General features: G+C 42.5%; 1 protein-coding gene across 1 annotated transcript in view; it reads left to right on the forward strand.

The window, feature by feature from the left end:
- LOC120943719 (aldehyde oxidase-like) overlaps window positions 1-24,838 on the forward strand; it is a 188,219-nt gene that overhangs the window by 126,262 nt on the left and 37,119 nt on the right. The window contains exons 17-23 of the mRNA XM_040357194.1: window positions 2,037-2,123; window positions 2,519-2,710; window positions 5,075-5,302; window positions 8,574-8,669; window positions 18,772-18,900; window positions 20,344-20,418; window positions 20,525-20,577. Coding sequence (XP_040213128.1) covers window positions 2,037-2,123; window positions 2,519-2,710; window positions 5,075-5,302; window positions 8,574-8,669; window positions 18,772-18,900; window positions 20,344-20,418; window positions 20,525-20,577 — 860 coding nt within the window. The remainder of the gene's footprint in view (window positions 1-2,036; window positions 2,124-2,518; window positions 2,711-5,074; window positions 5,303-8,573; window positions 8,670-18,771; window positions 18,901-20,343; window positions 20,419-20,524; window positions 20,578-24,838) is intronic.

The following is a 24,838-nucleotide window of genomic DNA, read 5'->3' on the forward strand; positions in this document are numbered from 1 at the left end:
GACGTAAAATACGACGGCTTGTGTCCCCTGGTCCATACCTTTGCATGGGTTGCGCCTCATATATGGGGAATAACTTTACGCCAGACATACGACTTACGCAAACCGCATATATTATGCGCCGGGGCGCAAGTACGTTTGTGAATCGCCGTATTTGCCTCATTTGCATATTTGAATCGAAAATCAATAGGAGCGCCAGCGTAAATATGCGCCCACGATACGCCGGCATAGGCAAGTTACGTTGGTCGGATGAAGCCTATTTTTAGGCGTATCCTGGTTTCTGGATCTGCACATAGATACGACCCGCACATTTATACTTACGTCGATGTATCTAGAGATACGTTGGCGTAAGTTGCTTTGTGAATCCGGGCCCTAGTGTAAAACCATAAACTGAAATTTATTTAAAAGTACTAACCGCTCACATGATGAGAAATGGTGAGAAAGAAACATTGACATCATGTGACATAACTAGGAAGTGGTCTGTCTTACTCCCGGATCGCTGTTTTACAGATAAGAGTGTCACCTTTTGATTTTTTTTCTGTTACACAATTTTTATCGGTTGTTGTGCCAGCTGCACTTCAGGCTCTGCAGCATGGTTTCTTTTTAGAGTTATAAAAATTATTTTGGAAATTATGTTTAGGCTGTACTCCAGGAATGACAAAAAGAAAACCCTTTGCAATGAGTGAGTACATTCTGGTCAAGTCAATGGGTAGAGGTATAAGCTGTAATACTTACATACGTACTTACACCCAGAGCTTACTTCTCACTCCAGCAAGCTCTGGGTGATCTTCTTTTCTCCCTGATACTCAGGGATGTGGGTGGGTCCTTGCCTTCCTCGCATGCAATGCAGGGCTATAAGTCCTGCATTGTACCTCATGACGTCAGAGTGCAGCCTCAGGTCAGGTTCTTAACATGGGGTCCATGAACCTAAAAGTGGCTCATGGATGGGTTTTTGAAGGCGTTCCTGGGGGTCAGATAAAATAAAATGTATTTTCACTATAATAGCCACCCCTCCACCCCCTTGTCCAAAAATGTGTAATTTATGTAATATGTAATTTAAGTATAGACAATCAAATTTCAATTAAATAAAGTACATACAGTATTCATTGCATGCAAAGTTGTAATTATGTGAATATTTATGGGGAGGGGGACCATGACTCAAAAAAAGAACCCCTGCTCTAATTGGAACATCTTGGTGAAAAGCCTTTGGGAGACTGGGTGCACAGCATGATGGAAGTCTGCTGGAGCGAGAAATAATGTAAGTATTACAGCTTATTCATCCACCCCTAGCCGTAAAGTAAAACTATAGGCAAACTTTTTTTCATTTTAGATGCAAGAGAGGGTTATAATGCCTGTCAGATTTTATTTTCACCATCTGTGTCCCATTGCAGAAATTTCCCTTCACTTCCTGTTACATAGCCAAACAGGAAGTGATAGGAAATCCCTGCAAATTAAGGGAATTCCTTGGGAACCCCCAGGTCACCACCAGAACTAGTGCTTCCATTGAAAGATTTACCCTCTATTACTTTTCTGGGGACAACCCAAATAATGGGATTTTCATTTACTATCACTTTTAATGGTAAACAGGCCAAAAAGAGAGAGTGAATCTCCCTAATGGGAACACAGACAGCAAAAAAAAAAACTGACAAAGGTTTTGATCCCTCTCCACTCTATCCAAAACTAAAAAAAAAAGGTTTTGCCCTTAGTTATACCCTAAAGACCATTTAACCCTTGCAATAGGAGGTACTGCAAGAGTGTGTTTTGAGTAATTTCTGGAGTTCAAAAGCTTGTATATTCTTAACAGAATTATCCCATGTTGTCTCCATATAATCCCAGCGATATACTCTCAGCCCTGGTGTCAGGACACTCATAATGCCAATGCCTTGGAACACATGCCTTGTTCCAAAAGTCCTTTTTCTTTCTTTTCTTACATCACATGATTACTTGTCCCCTGTATTTTTATCAGATTAATAATACTGTAATGTGTTCATAAATATTGTTGTGCTTACCATATTATTATCTTGTTATCTTCATCACAGGTTGGGTATATGGATGATGGGAGGATTGTAGCAATAGACGTGACATATTATTGTAATGCTGGACATAGACCTGATGAATCCTTTCAGGTAATATATCTTTACACGCTAACATCTCTTGTTTCAGAACATTTTCAGATCAACTGGATCATTTGACTCCAAGTATCCATTCACATAACAACACTGTGCACTGCAAAGCGCACGTTGTTATTTGTTGATACACATTGTAGTGTGTTATGTGGCCTATTCAAAATGAATGAGCTGGAATGCACCACAAGACATATGAAAATTCACATTGAATGGCACTGCAGCAGCGCAAAAACGCATGTAACTTGTCTTACCGTGTATCAATAATGCACGCGTTATTCCGACGCAACAGGTCTGTAATTGGCAAGTTCAGTTCATCCTGGAAAGAATTTGATATTGTTATATATTTTTTTTTATTGTTAACATTATTAATTATATACATTTGTTTTGTCATTCAGGTGCTTACCACATGTTTACTGAGTGTACAAAATGCTTATAATATTCCTAATAGCAGATGTACTGTTGTTCCATGCAAAACAAATCTCCCATCCAAGAAATTCTACTCTGGATATGGATTTGCACTGGCAGCAATGTTAACAGAGATTTGGATTGATACAGTAGCAGACAGATGTGGAGTGCCACATGAAAAGGTACTTTTCACTTTTTTTTTACAGGCCACCTTCTCATTTAGCCATATCTGATTTGGGTCATTTATAGGTATACGTTTCCTGTAATATTTTGCCACTTTGTTTTGGAAAGTTGGGTATTTTAGCTCAGTGGTTCTCAACCCTGTGCTTAAGTACCCCCAACGGGCCATGTTTTGGGAATTTCTCTTAGATAAAATAGCTGTCCAAAATATCAAGCCATTAAAGCGGAGCTCTACCCTAAAATAATACTGTACTGCACTAGCTTCCTTTAAATATGATTAAAAAAGTTCTGTGAAAATTATTTTTTTAACATGCCTGGAAATCGCTATTGCTAGGCAGAATTCCTAATCTGCCTTCTTCCTGGACAGCTGTGTTTCTCCTGTCCAATCTAAGCCTCACAGACTCCTGGGAAAGGAGTGTCATCATTTCCCAGGAGACTGTGCGCTCTTCTGTACCGAAAAATCGGGGGATTTCTACTCCCCCGCCCGTTGTCATGACAACGGCACAAACAATCTGAGCTACGAGCGTCGCTCAACTGCGCAAGCGCGAGATCGAGAGGTTACCCAGTATGCACCGCTCCACAAAAACAAGAAAAAAAATGTACTGGGCTTCAGATGCCCACACATGTGATGGCAACGCCCACATCATGAGCTGCTGCAAATAAGGCAAGTGTAAGATTGATTTACCGATCGATTGGTGATCTATCACTATATTTAATGTCATGTTTAATGTAATTAAATTTAAATTGCCAAAAATTGTGACCGGAACCCTACTTTAACTCTGATTTAAAGCACTTATGCAAGATAAAGGAAAACCTACAAACATGGCTTGTTGGGGGTACTTGAGGACAGGGTTGAGAACCACTGAAACCTGAGAGGTTTACTGCCAATGTTAGATAAAACTCATGGTACATGAAAGTTTATAATAAAGAACAAAAGGAAATTAATTTTGTGTTCTGATGGTACCCTCTAGAACTTTTTTAGCTCAATTCACAAAGTTTTATCACAATGATAAGGATATTTACTTTAGCCCACATGACTACAATTTTTAAAATTGAGCTTTGGGTAATAAATACGTGAAAAAATTACTCTTGCAGTAGGTCCTCTGCACTGCAAGAGTTAAATGTTCTTTTTTATTGAGCGGTAGAGGAATTAATAGCTATACATGTTAAAAGGATCTAGTGGCATTACTGTTTCAATAAAGTTGTATTCAAGGATTTACAAACATGCATGGCAGCACGCATAATTCCAGTCAAGGAGGCTGCATACAAAAAAATCAGTGTACAAAACAATAATAGTATGGGGCTCAGAAAGCCACAAATGTGATCCACATAAAGTCCTCAATGAAGAATAAAAAAAATATCCTAATTGTGCTGTTGTGATCAGCTAGGAGGGTAAAGAATAAAGAGACGTAAGAGAGACAAAGGATGCCAGACTGGGAAGACAATGTATGTAAGGGCTTGGGGGTTCACTAAGGGTGGATATAAGTCCCTCATTGACCACATAGGATGGCCTAACTAGATATATAAGATAGCCAGAGGGACAGTAGTGATTAGTCTAAGTCCCTAGGTAAGTAACTTTGAATCCGGGGGGGGGGGGGCTAGTAGTGGCATTACTTTTTAATGTTAAATAAGATGAATCTATTCATAAAATTGGTAGGTAAGTTGATTGTTAGTAGGTGTCATTTTCATGAATATTGTCTACATTGTTTTATTAGCTAACTTAAGTTATTAAAGATGCAAGCTTTCGAGTTAGCCAATAAAGGATATCACTTAAAGGCTAAGTTCACCTTTGGAATATGTTACAGTTTCCACCCCTATTTAGGGTGGAAAATGTAACATGATCCTGCTTCCTCTCCACAAATCACCCCCTCCCTGTGATAGTGGGTAGGGGATCTTTTCCACTGCACCCGCTGTCACAATTTAAAAACAGCACGGCCTTGTGGTTCTCCACCCACACAGCAGCATCATTCATTCACAGAGTTTTGTGAATGAGTGTGCTGGTGAGCGCTTTCGTAGTTCATTGATTTTTCCTACAATTCAGTAAATGCCTGCCTATATCAGAGGTATGGGCAGACAGTTTACTGAAAGTCTGCAGGACCGGGCAATGCACCTGCAATCTGCCGATCAGGAGTGTAATGCTTCACAGGCTCCAGTGAAAAAATAAATAAATAATTGCAATTTTTTTTAACCTGCTAAAAGATTTGCATTTATCATTTTTTATAAAAGGTGAACTTATCCTTTAACTTTCAAACTTTCTGCAATAATCAATAGTACAACACACTACTATAATCTGCAATGTTAAAATGTAACCATTCATATTCTGTACGTCAGCTGAGGATAAGTTCAATAAAATATTTTTATACCAGGTCCGACAATTAAATTTGCATAAGGAACATAGTGAGACGCCTTTTAAAGGAGAGTTTGATGCAATCAGTATATTGGACTGCTGGAATGAGTGCTTGCAGAAGTCATCTTACCATCAGAGGAGAGCTGCAGCAGTGGAAATTAACAAAGAGTATACATGGAAGAAAAGAGGTTTCTCGGTTATTCCTGTCATGTTTCCTGCTGGACTCATCACCAACTTCTTTAGTCAGGTTTGCATACTTTCAGATCTCAAGAACCAAAGAGCTTGGAAAACTAAGTAACTGTATTAAAAATGTAGCTCCTGCCACAACAACTCATACAGCTACTCTGGGAACCCAGCAGAATAGTAGGCCACATGCAGTCTGGGCACATAATTCATCCAAAATACTTATCCTCCATAGAGGATAATTGCATTCAATCCTCAATTCCGCCCTGCACCCAGGTGTAAAATATGACTCACTGTAGAATTATTTAAAAAAGGCATTCTCACTGTTTATTAGTTTTTATTGGCAGCCAAACTGAGGAGAAATTACTAGTCACTAGCATTGCCTGTAGGCATCTTGCAGAAGACCTTTTTGCTCAGGAACTACTTATAATGCTGTTTTTGCGTTGGGATGGTAATCTTGATAGAAGAGCAGGGTTTTGCTTTTTCATGTCAGACTCATTCCCAGATCACTGTTTATCTGAAGAGCTAATGAAATGACTGGTGAGATAATCATCAAGAGTTGGCAGGAGGTTGAGGAGAAAGGTACTGTGGGTATAGGATCGTGTATATGGGATTGTATGATTTTTTTTTTTTTTTATTGGTTGAACAAACTCTATTTTTACCACTCACAACCATGAGTGTGAACTAAGCTTTAGGGTGACAATTCAATATTTTGGATGTTTCAGTTTGGGTGACAGTGTTTTCTATAAACCATAAAGTAAAAAAAGTTTGTATGCAAAGTAAAAAAACAAGCACCAGACAAATATGCAGAGAGTTCAAACACTTCTAATATTGATATTTGTTTAGCAATAGAAAAAAACAGCCATTGAGTGTTGGGTGCTCAATGGTATCCCCCATATTCAGGGCTCAGATATTGCATAAACTTGGAAAGAAAGTGCCAAAGGGCCAGATCCACAAAAGGGATACGCAGGCGTATCTGCTCATACGCCGTTGTATCCCTGTTTCTATCTATGCGGCTGATTCATAGAATCAGTTACGCATAGATATTCCTAAGATCCGTCAGGTGTAATAATTTTACACTGTCGGATCTTAGGATGCAGTACTGCGGCCGCCGCTGGGGGCATTTCTCCTCGAAATTCCGCGTCGGGTATGCAAATTAGCACTTACGGAGATCCACGAAGGTTTTTCCCTTCGTTAAATCTCCATAAGTGTTAGTTTGCCGTCGCAAAGATAGGGCTGCTTTTACAAAGTGTAAAGTTAGTACACCATGTAAAAGTATACCTGTCTTTCCCGCGTCGCTGTCAAATTTATTTTTAAAAAAAAAAATTCCCGCCGCATCTTTTGTTTACCCGGCGCGATTCACAAAACTCGGCGCAACGTAACGTAACGCAAAGCACGTCGGGAAAATAGCGTCGGGAGAATGCGCAGTACGTCCGGCGCGGGAGCGCGCCTAATTTAAATGGGACTCGCCCCATTAGATTGGGCCCGCCTTGCGACGGACGGATTTAAGTTACACCGCTGCAAATTTCAAGTTAAGTGCTTTGTGGATCGGGCACTTAGGTAGAAATTTTGCGGCGGTGTAACTTAAATCAGAATATTTAAGTTGCGCCCGCTGGCTGTGGATCTGGCCCAAAGTGCCTAGGAGCATAATTGTAGCTGTTATTTTGTTCCTGGAGACTTGACACTTTCTTTCAAACAATTAGTTGTGGTGCATCGGCTATTTTGAGTTTTTCCAAGCTTATGCAATATCTTAGCCCTCAGGTAGGGGGGTTATTTTGAACCCTGAAAGGAGCTGGCTATTTTATATTGTCTTGGTAAAGGAAAAGCAATATTAAATGTTTTTGGACTCTCAGCTCACTGGGCTGCATTTTTTTTTGCTCTTTCTTTGGACTTTGTATATGTAGTTTACAAACTTCAGGTCCATTACTCCACATATAAACTTGATCTTCTCCAGTCATGATCCATCAAGGATTTGAATCCAACATTTTGGTAACACGTATACCAGCAATAAAAACGTTACAAAAGTTTCCACACTATGTGCAAAACTAAAAATAAATAAATAAACTTTACTAAAAAGTTTAGCTAGCTTTAAAAAGTTGCAATCAAAAACAGCAAAAATCCATTTACTCATCATTTAATCAAATCATAGATATACATGTTTTTTCAGTACAAATATAAAGGGGGTAATCCACAAAGATCCGGCGTAACGTAAATTTTCCCATTTAAGTTACACTGCCTTAAAATTTCTACCTAAGTGCCCGATCCACAAAGCACTTACCTAGAAATTTTTGGCTGTGTAACTTAAATTCCGCCGGCGCAAGGCGTTCCTCTTTTCATGGGGGCGATTCCCATTTAAATTAGGCGCGCTCCCGCGCCGGCCGTACTGCGCATGCTCGTGACGTCATTTTCCCGACGTGCATAGCGCGAAATTACGTTACGCCGAGCTTTGTGGATCGCGACGGGTCAATAAAGTTGCGTCGGGAAAAAAAAAAAGATACGGCGAAAAAAAAAAAAAATCGCGTCGCTGGACAGAAGGGTCTGCTTTTACATGGTGTAAACAGTTAACACTTTGTAAAAGCAGCCCTAATTTTGCGTTTGCAAACTAAAACTTATGGAGAAAAAACAAAGCTGAAAAGCTTCGTGGATCTCCGTAAGTGCTAATTTGCATACCCGAGGCGGCATTTCGACACAAAATTCCCCCAGCGGCGGATGCGGTACTGCATCCTAAGATCCGGCAGTGTAAGTCCCTTACACATGTCGGATCTTCTGCCTAACTATGGGAAACTGATTCTGTGGATCAGTTCCATAGTTAGAAACAGGGATACGACGGCGTAACAGCAGTTACGCCGGCGTATCCCTTTTGAGGATCTGGCCCAAAAGGCTTAGTCAACCTACACCAGTCATACACGAGTCATACACGAGCTGTGACAACACAATACATCCAAGGGCTCCACTCATGATGAAATCAGTCAAATAATCTGGGGGCCTAATAAAGGTCTCCAAACTTTAGACTTTAGACTTCAGGAGGGCTTCAGGAGGGCTGGATCATGCCCAGTTTGATTAAACATTGCCCGATCTTGGGTATCAGGGAAAGAAATAGTTGGAGTTGTTGGGAGGAATAGTGATGCATTTTGGTTGTCGGTGGAAGGAATTATGCCCCATTGTTGGTGTCAGTGGACGGAATGCCTCAAGCGCCAGATAAAATCAAGCAAAGGGCTGCATTTGACCCCAGGGCCACAGTTTGGAGACCACAGGACTAATATACGATATATCAAGATAGCAAACCGTCTAATTAAGGCAGTTTCTACTATAATTATTATATCTTTTCTTTTTAGGCTTCTGTACTAGTTCATATATGTGCAGATGGATGGGTGCTGGTGACACCTTCTGGAAGTGACTTGACAGAAGAAACATTGACCAAAATAATGCAGGTGATTCTTTTAAGAAAACATTTGAATAACTTAATTTTTAGCATAAACCACGTTGTCCACTCTTCCTCTCATGTCATCATCAAATTTCACAGTATTCGTCCTTACCTCAGATAGGCTGACAATGAATTTCCAAAGCAAGAGCACCTTCAGCATCTGTGAATCAGTTGCATACGCAACACCCTCAGAGGACAATCAAAGTCTCTAAACCCAGTTTGATACATGTACCTAGGATTGCCATTATTCTGTATGCATGACTATATCACATGGTTTTGAAGAATGTAAACACTATTGTGGCCCTGAAGAAGTGTTTGTCTGTATCAATGCAGGGCAAAGTGAAAGAGAAAGTATGTGAAGATGGGGAGGAAAGAATATTATCGCAATTAACCACTTAAGGACCGGCTCACATACATATACGTCGGCACTTTAAAGATGAATATTTCGGTAACGGCAGCAGCTGCTGCAACAACCGAGATATCATTCTTTTCCGTGGCCGGTCCTGTACGTGATAATGGTGGTCTCCACAGCGTATTCACCGCAAAATCACCATTATCAGTGGCGGCAGAGGGGCGCCGCTCTCCCGCGCCCTTGGCCGTTTACTGGAGCCGTCGGTAGCGGCGGAGGCGATCGGGTCCTTCTCGCTGCTTGCCATGGATACGAGTGAGGGCAAGATGGCCCCCACCCGTCTCCATAGCAGGGCGGAAGCAACGTCAAAACGTCGCTTCCGCCCATGCGTCTTAAAGGCACATTTTTTTGTTGTCATTTTTTCAAATGACAAATTTATTTTAATTTTTTTATTGCATTTTAGTCTAAATATGAGATCTGAGGTCTTTTTGACCCCAGATCTCATATTTACTAGGCGGGTGCGGGGGGTGCGGTCCGCACCTGGGTGACACCCGCTGGAGGGGTGACACCATCACGAAGCTGACAAAAGCCCAGGCTCCCTTAGGTATTTTTTTTTTCAGCCAGCCCGGAACACACCTCCAGCGCCGCAGCCTGTGTCTTCCTCCTCCTCTCTTCACTCCTGCGCCCGTGTAACTATCTATTCTCCGCCCGGGCATTTTATTTACCCGGTGCAGTAACAGGCGGGGGTCAGCTTGCGATGGGTGGGGTGTCCTGTTTTTTGCCGCCCGAGCCAAGGTGTTGTGATGGGTGGGTTGAGCCTCTCAGAGTTGGTCGGATAATTAGTGCAGTGTTTGTGTCAAACTCCGGTGCCCTGTTCTGGTTTGTGTGTGGGGGGGGTGGCGGGGAGCAGGTGGCTTGATGATGAGATGTTAGTTTTTGATGCTGTACAGCTATTAGTTTTATTTTTATATATATATATATATATATATATATATATATATATATATATATATATATATAAAAATATAGCAGTCACAGCTATATTAGCTATATAGAATATATAAATCATATAATACAGTTATATATATTATAATAATATAATATAAATAATCTGTGACTGCTATATATTATATATATTTATATATACTGTATATATATGCTATATTTATTATATATGTATAAATAAATAAAACTAATAGCTGTAAAAGTAGCACCCCCCCCCCCGCATTCCTGGTTATCAGACCAGCGCAGGGTGGGCGGCTCAGTCAGCTACTATAACTATATATAATATAGCTCCAGCACCCCCTCCCCCCCCCGGCAGTTATCAGATCGTCTGTTAACAGGGGGTTGGGTGCCGCAGCTATATTATATATAGTTATAGTAGCTGACCGAGCCGCCCACCCTGCGCTTGTCTGATAACCAGGAATGGGGGGGGGGGGTACTGCTGCGTCCGCCACCCATGCATAGTAGCTGAGCCACCTTAAGCTGGTCTGTTAACCGGTTAAGACCCGGACCAATATGCAGGTTAAGGACCTTGCCCCTTTTTGCAATTCGGCACTGTGTTGCTTTAACTGACAATTGCGCGGTCGTGAGACGTTGCTCCCAAACAAAATTGGCGTCCCCAGGGCTGTGTTATATGGGAATTATTTTATTGGGGGGGGGTGACACCATGTTTTACCGCACTAGGTGACACCAACCCTAGTGACGCCACTGCCTGTCATGCTTTTTTCTATTACAAGGGATGTTTACATTCCTTGTAATAGGAATAAAAAGTGACCAATTTTTAAAGAAAAAAAAACAGTGTAAAAATAAATAAAATCAAGTAAACTAATTAGGAAAACAAAAAATTTATTTTTAAAGCGCCCCGTCCCAAAGAGCTTGCGCGCAGAAGCGAACGCATACGTGAGTAGCTCCTGCATATGAAAACGGTGTTCAAACCACACAAGTGAGGTATCGCCGCAATCCTTAGAGCAAAAGCAGAAATTCTAGCCCTAGACCTCCTCTGTAACTCAAAAGATGCAACCTATAGAATTTTTTATATGTCGCCTATGGAGATTTTTAAGGGTAAAAGTGTGACGCCATTCCACGAGCGGGCGCAATATTGAAGCGCGACATGGTGGGTATCATTTTACTTGGCGTAACATTATCTTTCACAATATAAAAATTGGGCTAACTTTACTGTTGTCTTATTTTTTAAATCAAAAAAGTGATTTTATTTCAAAAAAAGTGTGCTTGTAAGACCGCTGCACAAATACGGTGTGACAAAAAGTATTGCAATCACTGCCATTTTATTCTCTAGGGTGTTAGAAAATAAATATATATAGCTAGATTCAGTAAGAGTTAGGCCGGGGTATCAGTAGATACGCCGACCTAACTCTGAATCTGCGCCGACCTAAGTTTAAGTGTATTCTCAAGCTGAGATACACTTAAACCTATATAAGATACGACAGCTTGCGCCGTCGTATCTTAGGGTGCAATATTTAGGCTGGCCGCTAGGTGCCGCTTCCATTGCGGTCGCCGTAGAATATGTAAATCACTAGATACGCCTATTCACGAACATACGCCCGGCCGACGCTGTACAGATACGCCGTTTACGTAACGCATTATCAGGCCTAAAGTTATTCCATAAAATAGCTGTAATAGTAATGTTAAATATGGCCGTCGTTCCCGCGTCGAAATTCGAAAATTTTATGTCGTTTGCGTAAGTCGTCCGTGAATAGGGATTTACATCATTTACGTCCACGTTGAAACCAATAGGCCCGTGCTAAAGAGAGGAAACAATATCTAACGATTGGACATTGGTGGTCAGACTTTAAGGCCAAGGAAGTAGGTTAAAAAAGTTTAATTTGATAGCATATAAATACAAAAACAAATACAGAAATAATACAAAAAATTATACAAAAAATTATTATTATTAGCCACTGTATATTCCTCAGAAGTCGCCAACGCACGTTTCGCCGTGGGGCTTCTTCAGGACGAAGACGAGGAATGCATGTTTAGCAGAAAAACAGATTTGTGTCTGTAATGATACAGTGTAAAGGGTTAATAACATATATATATAAAAAAAAGAAAAAATTAAAAAGATGAATATCTAAGTGTATAATTACATGACATATGGTCCTCAGCGGAAGTATCCATAAGGCATATACGATGCAAAGTAAACGACAGCATACGTCGAAAGTGAAGTTTTGGCAGGAATTTTCGCACACAGCACCAGGAATCTAATTTTAGCAAAAATATGTGTATATATACTAAATACATTCATGGTAGTCATTATCCACAATGCATGCACACTCATAGAGAAAAAGAGAGAGAGGACATACAGTAGAGGTTTAGATATAGCCAAAGTATATATATATATAAAGAAAGAGAGGAAAAACAAAACAAAAGACGACAGATATGTCTATGATAATAAAGATATGGCGTTTGTGATGTGGTAACACAGAAAATCACCTTGGGTGACCAATAGAGGTCAAGCGAATGGTCCGTGGATTGCAGGGTTAGAAAATCCCAGGCAAACTGCACAGCTCAAAAAGACTGTTGTTATAAGGAGGGAAAGAAGACAGTACATAGATAAGAATAAATATAGACGTCCCCATGATTAGCAGCCCAAATGTAGTTAAATAATAACCAAAATCAATTAAAAACATGAGCCTTGATTCACCTAATTAGAATGGTCTCAGGCTTACTGGGACAGCAGATAGTGGTCACCATATACAACATGTGAATCCAAATGTTCAAGCCGGTAACGCCGCTAATAGACAGGCACTGCAGTCAAAACAGGAGGCCTATGAATAAGAGAAAATGTAAATGAGAGTGTAACAATTAACACTCTCAGGAAACACCAAGGAATATCTAGAGGCGCAGAAGCAGCAGTACTTACCACGGAGCAGCGTTTGTAACGGATGTCTGTGTCCCAGGGTGTACACAAGGCAACACAAAGCGGATGCGTCTGTGTCTCCCTTAAATAGGGCACATCCCTGCGTCAGCGTGCGACGTGTGACGTCATTGACGCGCGCCAAACCGTTCAGGCGGCGCATAAACAGGTCGCGATTTTCGATGTGATAACGGAACAAATATTATAGCATAGCCGTGAATCGCGGCCAAGCATAGGCTTGTGAAGAGGCGCATGTATGAGGGATTGGGCCACTAATCAAAGTCGACCATAGATCATAGGAATCGGGCTTTAGATAGCGGGCTCACATGGCAATTAGCTAGGAAACAAGGAAATTAGATTTAAATGTCAAAAGTAATAGATACCTAAACGATCTCAAGCTTGCCATCATGTGGACAAATAGGGACAGCACATCCTATATTGATAGGCACATTCTAGAAAAGGTGATTGTATAGACACACAGTACAGATTCAAGAAAAAGAAATAGAAGAGTGTGTACATACATAGAGGGCAACGATTATATCCTAAATACTATATACAGCCAGTGATTGATCAATTCCTGGTTAACCGTTGCAGAGCCAAGACATAAAAGAGAAGAAATGATAATTTGTCGCAACCGTATCTATGAATACTGCCTCTGCATCACAGAATCATACCCATAAGGTGAAGCTAATTACATATGCCCCCGGTACAACCACGGAGGACCAAGCAATCAGGCAATCGACAGAAAGATATCCATAAGTCTAAAAATATTCATCAATAGATTGTGTATATGTGTGCAGAGATATATGATTGCACATTACTTCCTGGGTTTGGTATGGTAGTCCCATTACCATTATATTGATAAATAGCACATAACATATATTTTATTGTTGTTTGTAGAAAAGACAAATAATGTTAAACAGAAATAGCTAGTAAGCATATATTCTTCCTATTTGGGATTTGCCCAAGCATCGTTTATATTTTGATTATAAAGAGCGTCCATATACAAAAAATATATAGTCTAATGCATAACCCATCCCAGTTGGAAAAAATGGGAGAGGTTTAGATGTTGTGGGTTTGCAAAGATGGTGATGACAGGCTTAAAATGACACAAATAATAATGAGGGGTAAATAGACTAACAGAGAACTTATTTGGGGATCATTAGACATATAGAAATGATTTGAAACTCAATGAGTCATTAAGCCCTGGCCACACGTTTGCCTTGAGGCGATAGATCCATTGAGTTTCCCGCTGTAGGACTTTCTGATAGACATATCTGTCGTCTTTTGTTTTGTTTTTCCTCTCTTTCTTTATATATATATACTTTGGCTATATCTAAACCTCTACTGTATGTCCTCTCTCTCTTTTTCTCTATGAGTGTGCATGCATTGTGGATAATGACTACCATGAATGTATTTAGTATATATACACATATTTTTGCTAAAATTAGATTCCTGGTGCTGTGTGCGAAAATTCCTGCCAAAACTTCACTTTCGACGTATGCTGTCGTTTACTTTGCATCGTATATGCCTTATGGATACTTCCGCTGAGGACCATATGTCATGTAATTATACACTTAGATATTCATCTTTTTAATTTTTTCTTTTTTTTATATATATATGTTATTAACCCTTTACACTGTATCATTACAGACACAAATCTGTTTTTCTGCTAAACATGCATTCCTCGTCTTCGTCCTGAAGAAGCCCCACGGCGAAACGTGCGTTGGCGACTTCTGAGGAATATACAGTGGCTAATAATAATAATTTTTTGTATAATTTTTTGTATTATTTCTGTATTTGTTTTTGTATTTATATGCTATCAAATTAAACTTTTTTAACCTACTTCCTTGGCCTTAAAGTCTGACCACCAATGTCCAATCGTTAGATATTGTTTCCTCTCTTTAATACTTTACAGATGTGGCCCATGTGAGTGCTATCCTTACGTTTCCTTCCAATTTTTTCATTTTCTTCCCCCCCTTCTCCTTTAATATCTATCTAATTCCTCTTTTCCCTCCTTTTTCTTGCAATTCTATTTCTCCTCTCTTCTTTTGCCCCTCATCTTTCCCCCCTCCTACTCTGAATCAATAGGCCCGTGCGTCATACGTTGCCGCAATGCACACTGGGATATGTAGGCTTACGGCGCATGCGCCCTTCCAAAAAAACGTCAATCACGTCAGGTCAACACAAATTAACATAAAACACGCCCCCTCAGCCTATTTTGAATTAGGCGCCCTTACGCCCGCCCGCTTTAGGCTACGCCGCCGTAACTTAGCAGGCAAGTACTTAGTGAATCATGTACTTGCCTCGCTAACTTACTGCGGCGTAGTGTTAACACGGTACACTACGCCGCCACAAAGTTAGGACGCCCTTTCTGAATCCAGCTAATAATGTTTGGGGGTTCTAAGTAATTTTCGAGCAATTTTTTTTTAAACTTGTAAACACTGAGTCTGAAAAACAGGCTCGGTCCTTAAGTGGTTAAAAAAGTAGTATCATACTAGAACTACTATGATAGTACTAGTAAAATGTTCTTTCATCAAATTGCTTTAGGCCAAAAATGTGGTATTAAATACTCTGCACTCTGTGGGCCATATCCACAAAAGAGATACTCCGGCGTAAGCCGTCGTATCTCTGGTTCTAACTTTGGAACTGATCCTCAGAAGCAGTTTTCCTAAGTTAGGCAGAAGATCCGACATCTGTAAGGGACTTACACTGCCGGATCTTAGGATGCAGTACCGCATCCGCCACTGGGGGCATTTCGAGTCGAAATGCCTCTGTTAGTATGCAAATTAGCACTTAGGGCGATCCTCAAAGCTTTTGTACCTAGTTTTTACGCCGTAAGTGTTAGTTTGCCTGGTGTAAAACTAGGGCTGCTTTTACAAAGTGTAAAGTTAGTCACACCTTGTAAAGGCCCATTCAAGCGACGGCATTTGGTATGCATTCCCGAGGGAGAACTCCATGCCAATTTTCAATGAAAAAAACGGCATGGGTTCCCCCTCAGGAGCATACCAGGCCCTTAGGTCTGGTATGGGTTGTAAGGAGACCCCCCTCCGCCGCAAAATTGACGTAGGGGGTCCCCCTACAATCCATACCAGACCCGTATCCAAAGCACGCTACCCGGCCAGCCAGGAAGGGAGTGGGGACGAGCGAGCGCCCCCCCCCCCTCCTGAGCCGTGCCAGGCCGCATGCCCTCAACATGGGGGGGTTGGGTGCTCTGGGGCAGGGGGGCGCACTGCGGGCCCCCCCCACCCCAGAGCACCCTGTCCCCATGTTGATGAGGACAGGACCTCTTCCCGACAACCCTTGCCATTGGTTGTCGGGGTCTGCGGGCGGAGGCTTATCGGAATCTGGGAGTCCCCTTTAATAAGGGGGCCCCCAGATACCGGCCCCCCACCCTAAGTGAATGGATATGGGGTACATCGTACCCCTATCCATTCACCTGTAGGCAAAAAGTAAAAGTTAATAAACACACAACACAAGGCTTTTTAAAATATTTTATTATTCTGCTCCGGATGCCCCCCCTGTCTTCGTTATTAGCTCTTTTACCAGGGGGGGCTTCTTCTTCCACTCTCCGGGGGTCTTCTCCGCTCTCCGGGGGGGTGTTTCTTCTTCCGCTCTCCGGGGGGGGGCTTCTCCGGACTCCGGGGGGCTTCTTCCATCTTCTCCCCTCTTCCGCTCTTGACTCGGCGAACCCCGGTTCTTCTGCAGCTCTCCGGTGCCTTCTTCTTCAGCGCTGGCTGCCTGCTATGTTTGTGTGTTAGCTCGATTTCAAACAGGCAGCCGGCGCGGTCTTCTGTGGCGTCAGGGTCTTCTGGTCTTCTGTTCTTCCTATGTTGCCTCGTCGCCTCTTGTCGCTGTAATGATGGAAGCGCGCCTTGCATCACATTTATATAGGCATCGCCGTCCCATCATGCTCCGGTAGGTACCCACGTGGTGGGTGCCTACCCACGTGCACCCACCACGTGGGTACCTACCGGAGCATGATGGGACGGCGATGCCTATATAAATGTGATGCAAGGCGCGCTTCCATCATTACAGCGACAAGAGGCGACGAGGCAACATAGGAAGAACAGAAGACCAGAAGACCCTGACGCCACAGAAGACTGCGCTGGCTGCCTGTTTGAAATCGAGCTAACACACAAACATAGCAGGCAGCCAGCGCTGAAGAAGAAGGCACCGGAGAGCTGCAGAAGAACCGGGGTTCGCCGAGTCAAGAGCGGAAGAGGGGAGAAGATGGAAGAAGCCCCCCGGAGTCCGGAGAAGCCCCCCCCCGGAGAGCGGAAGAAGAAACACCCCCCCGGAGAGCGGAGAAGACCCCCGGAGAGTGGAAGAAGAAGCCCCCCCTGGTAAAAGAGCTAATAACGAAGACAGGGGGGGCATCCGGAGCAGAATAATAAAATATTTTAAAAAGCCTTGTGTTGTGTGTTTATTAACTTTTACTTTTTGCCTACAGGTGAATGGATAGGGGTACGATGTACCCCATATCCATTCACTTAGGGTGGGGGGCCGGTATCTGGGGGCCCCCTTATTAAAGGGGACTCCCAGATTCCGATAAGCCTCCGCCCGCAGACCCCGACAACCAATGGCAAGGGTTGTCGGGAAGAGGTCCTGTCCTCATCAACATGGGGACAGGGTGCTCTGGGGTGGGGGGGGCCCGCAGTGCGCCCCCCTGCCCCAGAGCACCCAACCCCCCCATGTTGAGGGCATGCGGCCTGGCACGGCTCAGGAGGGGGGGGGGGCGCTCGCTCGTCCCCACTCCCTTCCTGGCTGGCCGGGTAGCGTGCTTTGGATACGGGTCTGGTATGGATTGTAGGGGGACCCCCTACGTCAATTTTGCGGCGGAGGGGGGTCTCCTTACAACCCATACCAGACCTAAGGGCCTGGTATGCTCCTGAGGGGGAACCCATGCCGTTTTTTTCATTGAAAATTGGCATGGAGTTCTCCCTCAGGAATGCATGCCGAGCGACGCTGTCATTTTTTTTTTAAATTATTTGTTTTCCCGGCGCGTCTTTTTTTCACCCGTCGTAACTTTAGTGTCCCGTCGCAATCCACAAAGCCGCCCGGCGTCAATTACGTTCGCGCGATGCACGTCGGGAAAATGACGTCACGCGCATGCGCAGTACGGCCGGCGCGGGAGCGCGCCTCATTTAAATTGTAAACGCCCCCCGGAGAGGAGGAACGCCTTACGACGGCGGCACTTAACTTACACTGCTTGAAATTTTTACGTAAGTGCTTTGAGGATCAGGCACTTAGGTAAAAACTTTAAGTCAGTGTAACTTAACTGCTGAAAGTTAAGTTACGCCGCCTGGCTGAGGATTTGGCCCAGTAATCCTCTAAATATGAACAAAGCATATCCCTCTATGGTGTGTACTTGTCTCAGTCCAGAACACTCTATTCTGTCTGCTGCCTTGTTCCTCCGCTATCTGCAGGTTTTCCTGACTTCAAGAGGTAAAAAAGTAACAGGAGAGGGAGCTCCAGCACACAGCCTTTGAATGACAGCCTTGTTCGCATGCTGTTTAAAAGGGGGGGCGGTCCCTTCCCTACAATCAGCTCTCAGTTCTCCTCGGTGAACTCTGCGGAGTGTAAAGTCAGCTCCCCGCCCCCTGCTTTCTTAAAGTTCAGACAGGCTGTATAAATTCTGGACTTTGAATGGCTGTAGAGGAAAGAAGTCTGCACATAAACAGTTACAACTTATATAGGAGGATTTGTTTCATCTCTGTATATCATCTGAGGCCAGTAACTTCACTGGCTAAATGTAAGCATTTACAACTGCTTTAACAAAAGGGGACTAACACCCTGCAACATGCATGGATTGTTTTGCTGTGTTTTAATACAGAATGCATCATATAGATATCCTTTAGCAACTCTGTTTTACATTTGCAGGTTGTGAGTAGAGAGTTCCGAGTCTCAATGTCTTGCATCCGCATCGGTGAAAACAGTGTATCCTTAGCAACAGAAAAAGATGTCCAACTGTCACCATATAATGTTCAAGTTCACCTAATAGCAGTACAGGTAGTCCTTATACTATTGATAACAATATCCTAAACAACCGTATATACTATACATATTTCCCTCAATACATCATTGTCTTTAAAGTATAACTAAGAAATCTAGTAATAATGAATCCGATTTTGATTTTTTTTTTAGGAGTCGGCTAATTAGAATAACCAACCTAGAAGCTAACAATAATGTTATATGCTTAAGCCTAGTACACACGGCCCAGATGTCAGGCGGCATCGGTCATTTCAATAGAAACCGGCCGACATTCAGCCTGTGTGTACTTTACCCGGTCAGACAGAAACTGTCCGTTCGGCTGGCTTCTATCAATAGGGCGTGTCCAAAAAAGATCTGCCAATCGGCCCCTGATCAACGATTTCAGCCAATGGTGTTCTGGCAGGGGGGGGGGACCCCCTTTCAGTACACAATTGCACACAGCAGGGGAGATCACTGTACTAACAGTTTCTCTTTTTTTTATTCAGCCCTGCTGGGTTGAAAAAAAGCCCACATACAACCAATAGAGGGCACTTCAGAGAGGCAATACAGGACATGGTTCACTTGCTTACTGGAAAACTAAAATGATGTATGCTTAAAGTGTATTTATAATGTTTTTGGGTATTTTTTTTTTTTTATTTAATATTTGTAGACTGTTGGTGTATATCTGTTTTTACATATTTTTTTTGTATATAATTCACAACATAGGAGCACTTCAGGTTAGCTGAAAAGACAGCAAAGCAATAATAATCTCCTTTAACACATGCTGAAACCTAGGACTAGGACTGAGACCCAAACCTGTCTGTCTGATAAAGGATGGGTCGAGTGGCGGCTGGTGCTCAAAATTTTTGGGGGGGCGCAAACTGAAAAATTCTGGGGAAAAAAACACATCAATTGCAGCGTCACTGTGCTATCAAACACAGCCACTTGTGCCCATCAAACGCAGCCACTGTGCCCATCAAACACAAATGGAAAAAGAAAATATGGACAGCCGCACTCGAAACGCGACAGCTGTTTTACTCCCGTGTTGTGTGCTGTGACTTGTAGTGCATTTTCCTTTTTTAAATAAAGACAACCATCAAGATTTTTTGGAGTGCGGCTGTCCATATTTTCTTTTTCCATTTGTTGTTTATCATTTGGGCAGCCTTCATCTGTCTATCATGACAATTTTATATTAAAAGTTCAGGACACAAACATGGGAGCTCCCATTGCTGACGAGCGTCATTGAACCAGAACAACTATTTGTATATAAAGTACCCTAACAGATCTCCTAACTGGAGGACACTGGCGCAATCATGGAGAAAAAAAAAAAACTCCATGCAGATAGAATCGTTTTGCAATTTGAACCCAGAGCCTCAGTGCTGCATAGTATAAATGTTTACTACACCGGCATGCCTGTTCATTGGAAACATTTTTAACACTTTTCTGATAATGGTGAATATTTTTCTTGTGCACCCTTGGCAGGAAGCATGTCACACCCTTCTGAAGCGTCTGCAACCAATCATCTGTCTTTATCCAAATGCCACTTGGAATGAATGTGTAAGTGTTATATATTTAGGATGATGGAGCTGTGATGGCGAGGAAGATAAATAAACTAATTATGAATGTCCCGGGTCATGATTTCTCTGTTTTTTATTTCTTGAAGGTCCAAGAAGCTTTCCGGGTCAAAATTTGTCTCTCAGCAACTGCTCACTACAGGTATTTACATCTTCCTTTAGAATAGATATAGATGAACTGAATGACTGAACCTTTTCTGTTTCAAATATTTTATTGGATTTTATATTTATCAACAAAATTCCATTAACAGAGCATGTACAATAATATAATATAAATAGATATTCCATTAACAGAACACGTACAATAGTATAGTAGAAAAGGGTGTAATCATTCAGGAAAGTAACTCTTATAAATGTAAATGAAAATAGATAACCTAGCGGATTGTAGGATAAGATTATGTAACATGAAATGTCATAATCATAGCTTCATGGCAGCTATTTGATGACAAGTAATTAAGAAATTAAGTTATATTTGGATTGGTTTGATTGGACAGTTTCCAGAACAGACAAGGTACTTCAGTTCTTTGAATGGTTAAAAGAAAAAGAAAAGAAATTGAGCAAGCAATTGCTTACTCAATATAAAATAGGACTTTTATGGAGATAATATGTCTGTTATCAGGTGAGCATATACAACACAAAGGTTTAAGAAAATACAAAATGTATTGATATAATAATAAAATAAAATTACATAGTCATAAAAACACTTAGACCATTGATAAATGCTGATTACAAGATTACTAGATGATTATGATGCTGGAAACTAGGGATGAGCTTCGAGTTCGAGTCGAACTCATGTTCGACTCGAACATTGCCTGTTCGCCTGTTCGGCGAACAACGAACAATTTGGGGTGTTCGTGGCAAATTCGAAAAGCCGCGAAACACCCTGTTAAAGTCTATGGGAGAAATCTAAAGTGCTAATTTTAAAGGCTAATATGCAAGTTTTTGTCCTAAAAAGTGTTTGGTAACTCCTCTCCGGTCCAGCGATGAGAAGATCTTCCAGCATCCAGAGCTCCAGAGCACAGCATCGGAGGCCGTCTCTCTCCGCCGGACACAGCCCAGCGGAATGACGCAGCTGGAGCTAGTGACATTTCTTATATAGGGGAGGTGAGGCCACCCGTCACGTGACCCCGCACCCTCTGACGCAAGGGGGAAGACTGGGCTTTCCCAGTGACGTAGCAGAGGGTGCGTCAGAGGGTGCAGGGTCACGTGACAGGTGGCCCGCCTCCCCTATATAAGAAATGTCAAAGATCCAGCCGCGTCATTCCGCTGAGCTGTGTCCGGCGGAGAGAGGCGGCCTCCGATGCTGTGCTCTGGAGCTCTGGATGCCGGACGATCTTCTCATCGCTGGACCTGAGAGGAGATCACCCATCGCTGGATACAGACAACGTTGGAGCAGGAAGCCGGGACGAGTGGATTACCACCGCTGGATTATTTTTTTTTTTTTTATTAATAAAGGACTTTTTTCTACGGTGTGTGTGTGTGTGTGTGTTTTTTCCAACTATTTACACTTCCTTCGTGAAATGGTAGGGGTACAATGTACCCCATTACCAATTCACATAGGGTAGGCAGGATCTGCGGGTCCCCTTTGTTTAAGGGGTCTTCCAGATTCTGATAAGCCCCCCACCCGCAGACCCCCCACAACCACCGGGCAAGGGTTGTGGGGATGAGGCCCTTGTTGCCCCCATGTTGAGGGCATGTGACCTGGTACGGTTCAGGAGAGGGGGAGGGCGAACTCTGTCCCCCCCTCTTTTCTGCGGCCGGCCAGGTTAACGTGCTCGGATAAGGGGTCTGGTGTGGATTTTTGGGGGAACTCCACGCCATTTTTTTTTATTTGGGGTGGAATTCCCCATAAAATCCACACCAGACCTGAAGGGTCTGGAATGGATATTTGGGGGGAACCCCACGTCATTTTTTTTTAATTGACGGCGGGGTTCCCCTTAATCCCTTCCATACCGCGCGATAGGGAAATGACGGCGGCAGGAACCCCTCGCCAATCCGTGTGGACGTCATATGACGTCCTGTGTTCCCGGCGATCTAGGGCGCGCGCGCTGCATTGCTCGTGACCCGGCACGGGTGCCCGGCGGCCGCGATTGCCGCCGGGCACCCGCGATTGCCGCCGGGCACCCGCGATTGCCGGTAATCACGGCAGGAATGTGGATCTGTGTGTGTAAACACACAGATCCACCTCCTGTCAGCGGTGAGGAAACCAATGTGTGTTCCCAGTACAGAGGAACACACATTGGTCTCCTCCCCTTCCCTGCCAGTCACATTTACACAGTAATCAATGCATATTTATAGCATTAATCGCTGTATAAATGTGAATGGTCCCAAAAACGCGTCAAAAGTGTCCGATGTGTTCGCCGCAATGTCACGGTCACAGTAAAAAATCACAAATCTCCGCCAATACTAGTAAAAAAATTAATAAAATAAAAATGCCATAAATCTATCACCTATTTTGTAGACACTATAACTTTTGCGCAAACCAATCATTATACGATTATTGCAATTTTTTTATCAAAAATATGTAGAAGAATACGTATCGGCCTAAACTGAGGAAAGAAAATGTTTTTTTTTTTTTTTAAATTGTGATATTTATTAAATAAAAAAGTAAAAAATATTGTGTTTTTTTAAAAATACCACCAAACGAAAGCTGTATTTGTGGGAGGAAAAAAACATAAAGATTTAGTTTGGGTACAGTGTTGTATGACCACGCAATTGTCATTCAAAGTGCAACAGCGCTGAAAACTAAAAATTTGTCTGGGCAGGAAGGGGGTGAAAATGCCCTGTATGGAAGGGGTTAATATCCATTCCAGACCTGAAGGGCCTAGTAATTGAATTTGGGGGGACCCCCACGCTATTTTTTTTTTTTTTATGAATGAATTTGTTCTGAATTGCCAGAACCGACAATTCATTATAGCCGCAAGTCTGTTTAAATGTCTTTTTTTCTTTCAGAAATTACACTTTGTGCAGAGACAGTTCTAAGTACGGGAAACATGCGCTATTTCACATGCTAACTTTACACCCCCCCTAGGTACGAAATTTAAAGGAATATTTCACTTTTATTGTTTCACTTTTAGCATTATTAAAATCACTGCTCCCGAAAAAACAGCCGTTTTTAAAACTTTTTTTTGCATTGATACATGTCCCCTGGGACAGGACCTGGGTCCCCAAACACTTTTTAGGACAATAACTTGCATATTAGCCTTTAAAATTAGTACTTTAGATTTCAAACGTTCGAGTCCCATAGACTTTAATAGGGTTCTAAAGTTCACACGAACATTTGGTGTGTTCGCAAGTTCTGGTGCGAACCGAACAGGGAGGTGTTCGGCTCATCCCTACTGGAAACCAACATGTTTAGCAATTTTGCGTCGTCAGGGTGCCGCATCCATCTATCTTTGCATCTTATCATACAAAACAGAGTACATGCCATTAGTATAGACCTGCATTCAAAATTTGTTATCATTGTCAAATTCATTATATTTCTAGTGATTAATTAGTATGTTTGTGCTCACCTAGTCTATGGAATTTTAAAGAGACTGCATACGCCGCCAAGCAAGTGCCCAAAGATACAGCCAGTTCCCAAAATCATGTGTCCGGTAGGAGTCAGACCCTCCGGATTAAATGGGTCTGACTCCTACTGGACACATGATTTTGGGAACTGGCTGTATTTTATTTTATTATTATATCAATACATTTTGTATTTTCTTAAACCTTTGTGTTGTATATGCTCACCTGATAACAGACATATTGGGCCGGATTCAGATACCTGTGCGTATCTCTCCGGCCGGCATAACGTATCCTAGATACGTTACGCCGCTGTAACTTTGGGCGCAAGTTCCATATTCAGAAAGAACTTGCGCCCTAAGTTGACGGCGGTGTAACGTATGTGGGCCGGCGTAAGCCCGCCTAATTCAAATGGGGATGTGGGGGGGCGTGTTTTATTTAAATTTTGCTTGACCCGTTCGTAAAAAAAAAATACCAGTGTGCATGCTCGAAAATCCGCCGCAAAACGTCATTGCTTTCGACGTGAACGTAAATTACGTCCAGCTGTATTCGCGAACGACTTACGCAAACTACGTAAAAATTCTAAACTCGGCGCGGGAACGACGGCCATACTTAACATTAGCTACGCCTCATATAGCAGGGGTAACTATACGCCGGAAAAAGCCGAACGCAAACGACGTAAAAAAAAAGCGCCAGGCGGTCGTTCGTTTCTGAATCGGCGTAAATACTAATTTGCATATTCCTTGCGTAAAAATACGGATGCGCCACCTAGCGGCCAGCCTGAAATTGCAGCCTAAGATACGACGGTGTAAGACACTTACACCTGTCGGATTTTAGGGATATCTATGCGTAACTGATTCTCTGAATCAGTCGCATAGATACGACCAGCCGGACTCAGA

This window comes from Rana temporaria, chromosome 6 (assembly GCF_905171775.1).
Source record: "Rana temporaria chromosome 6, aRanTem1.1, whole genome shotgun sequence".
Lineage (NCBI taxonomy): Eukaryota > Metazoa > Chordata > Amphibia > Anura > Ranidae > Rana > Rana temporaria.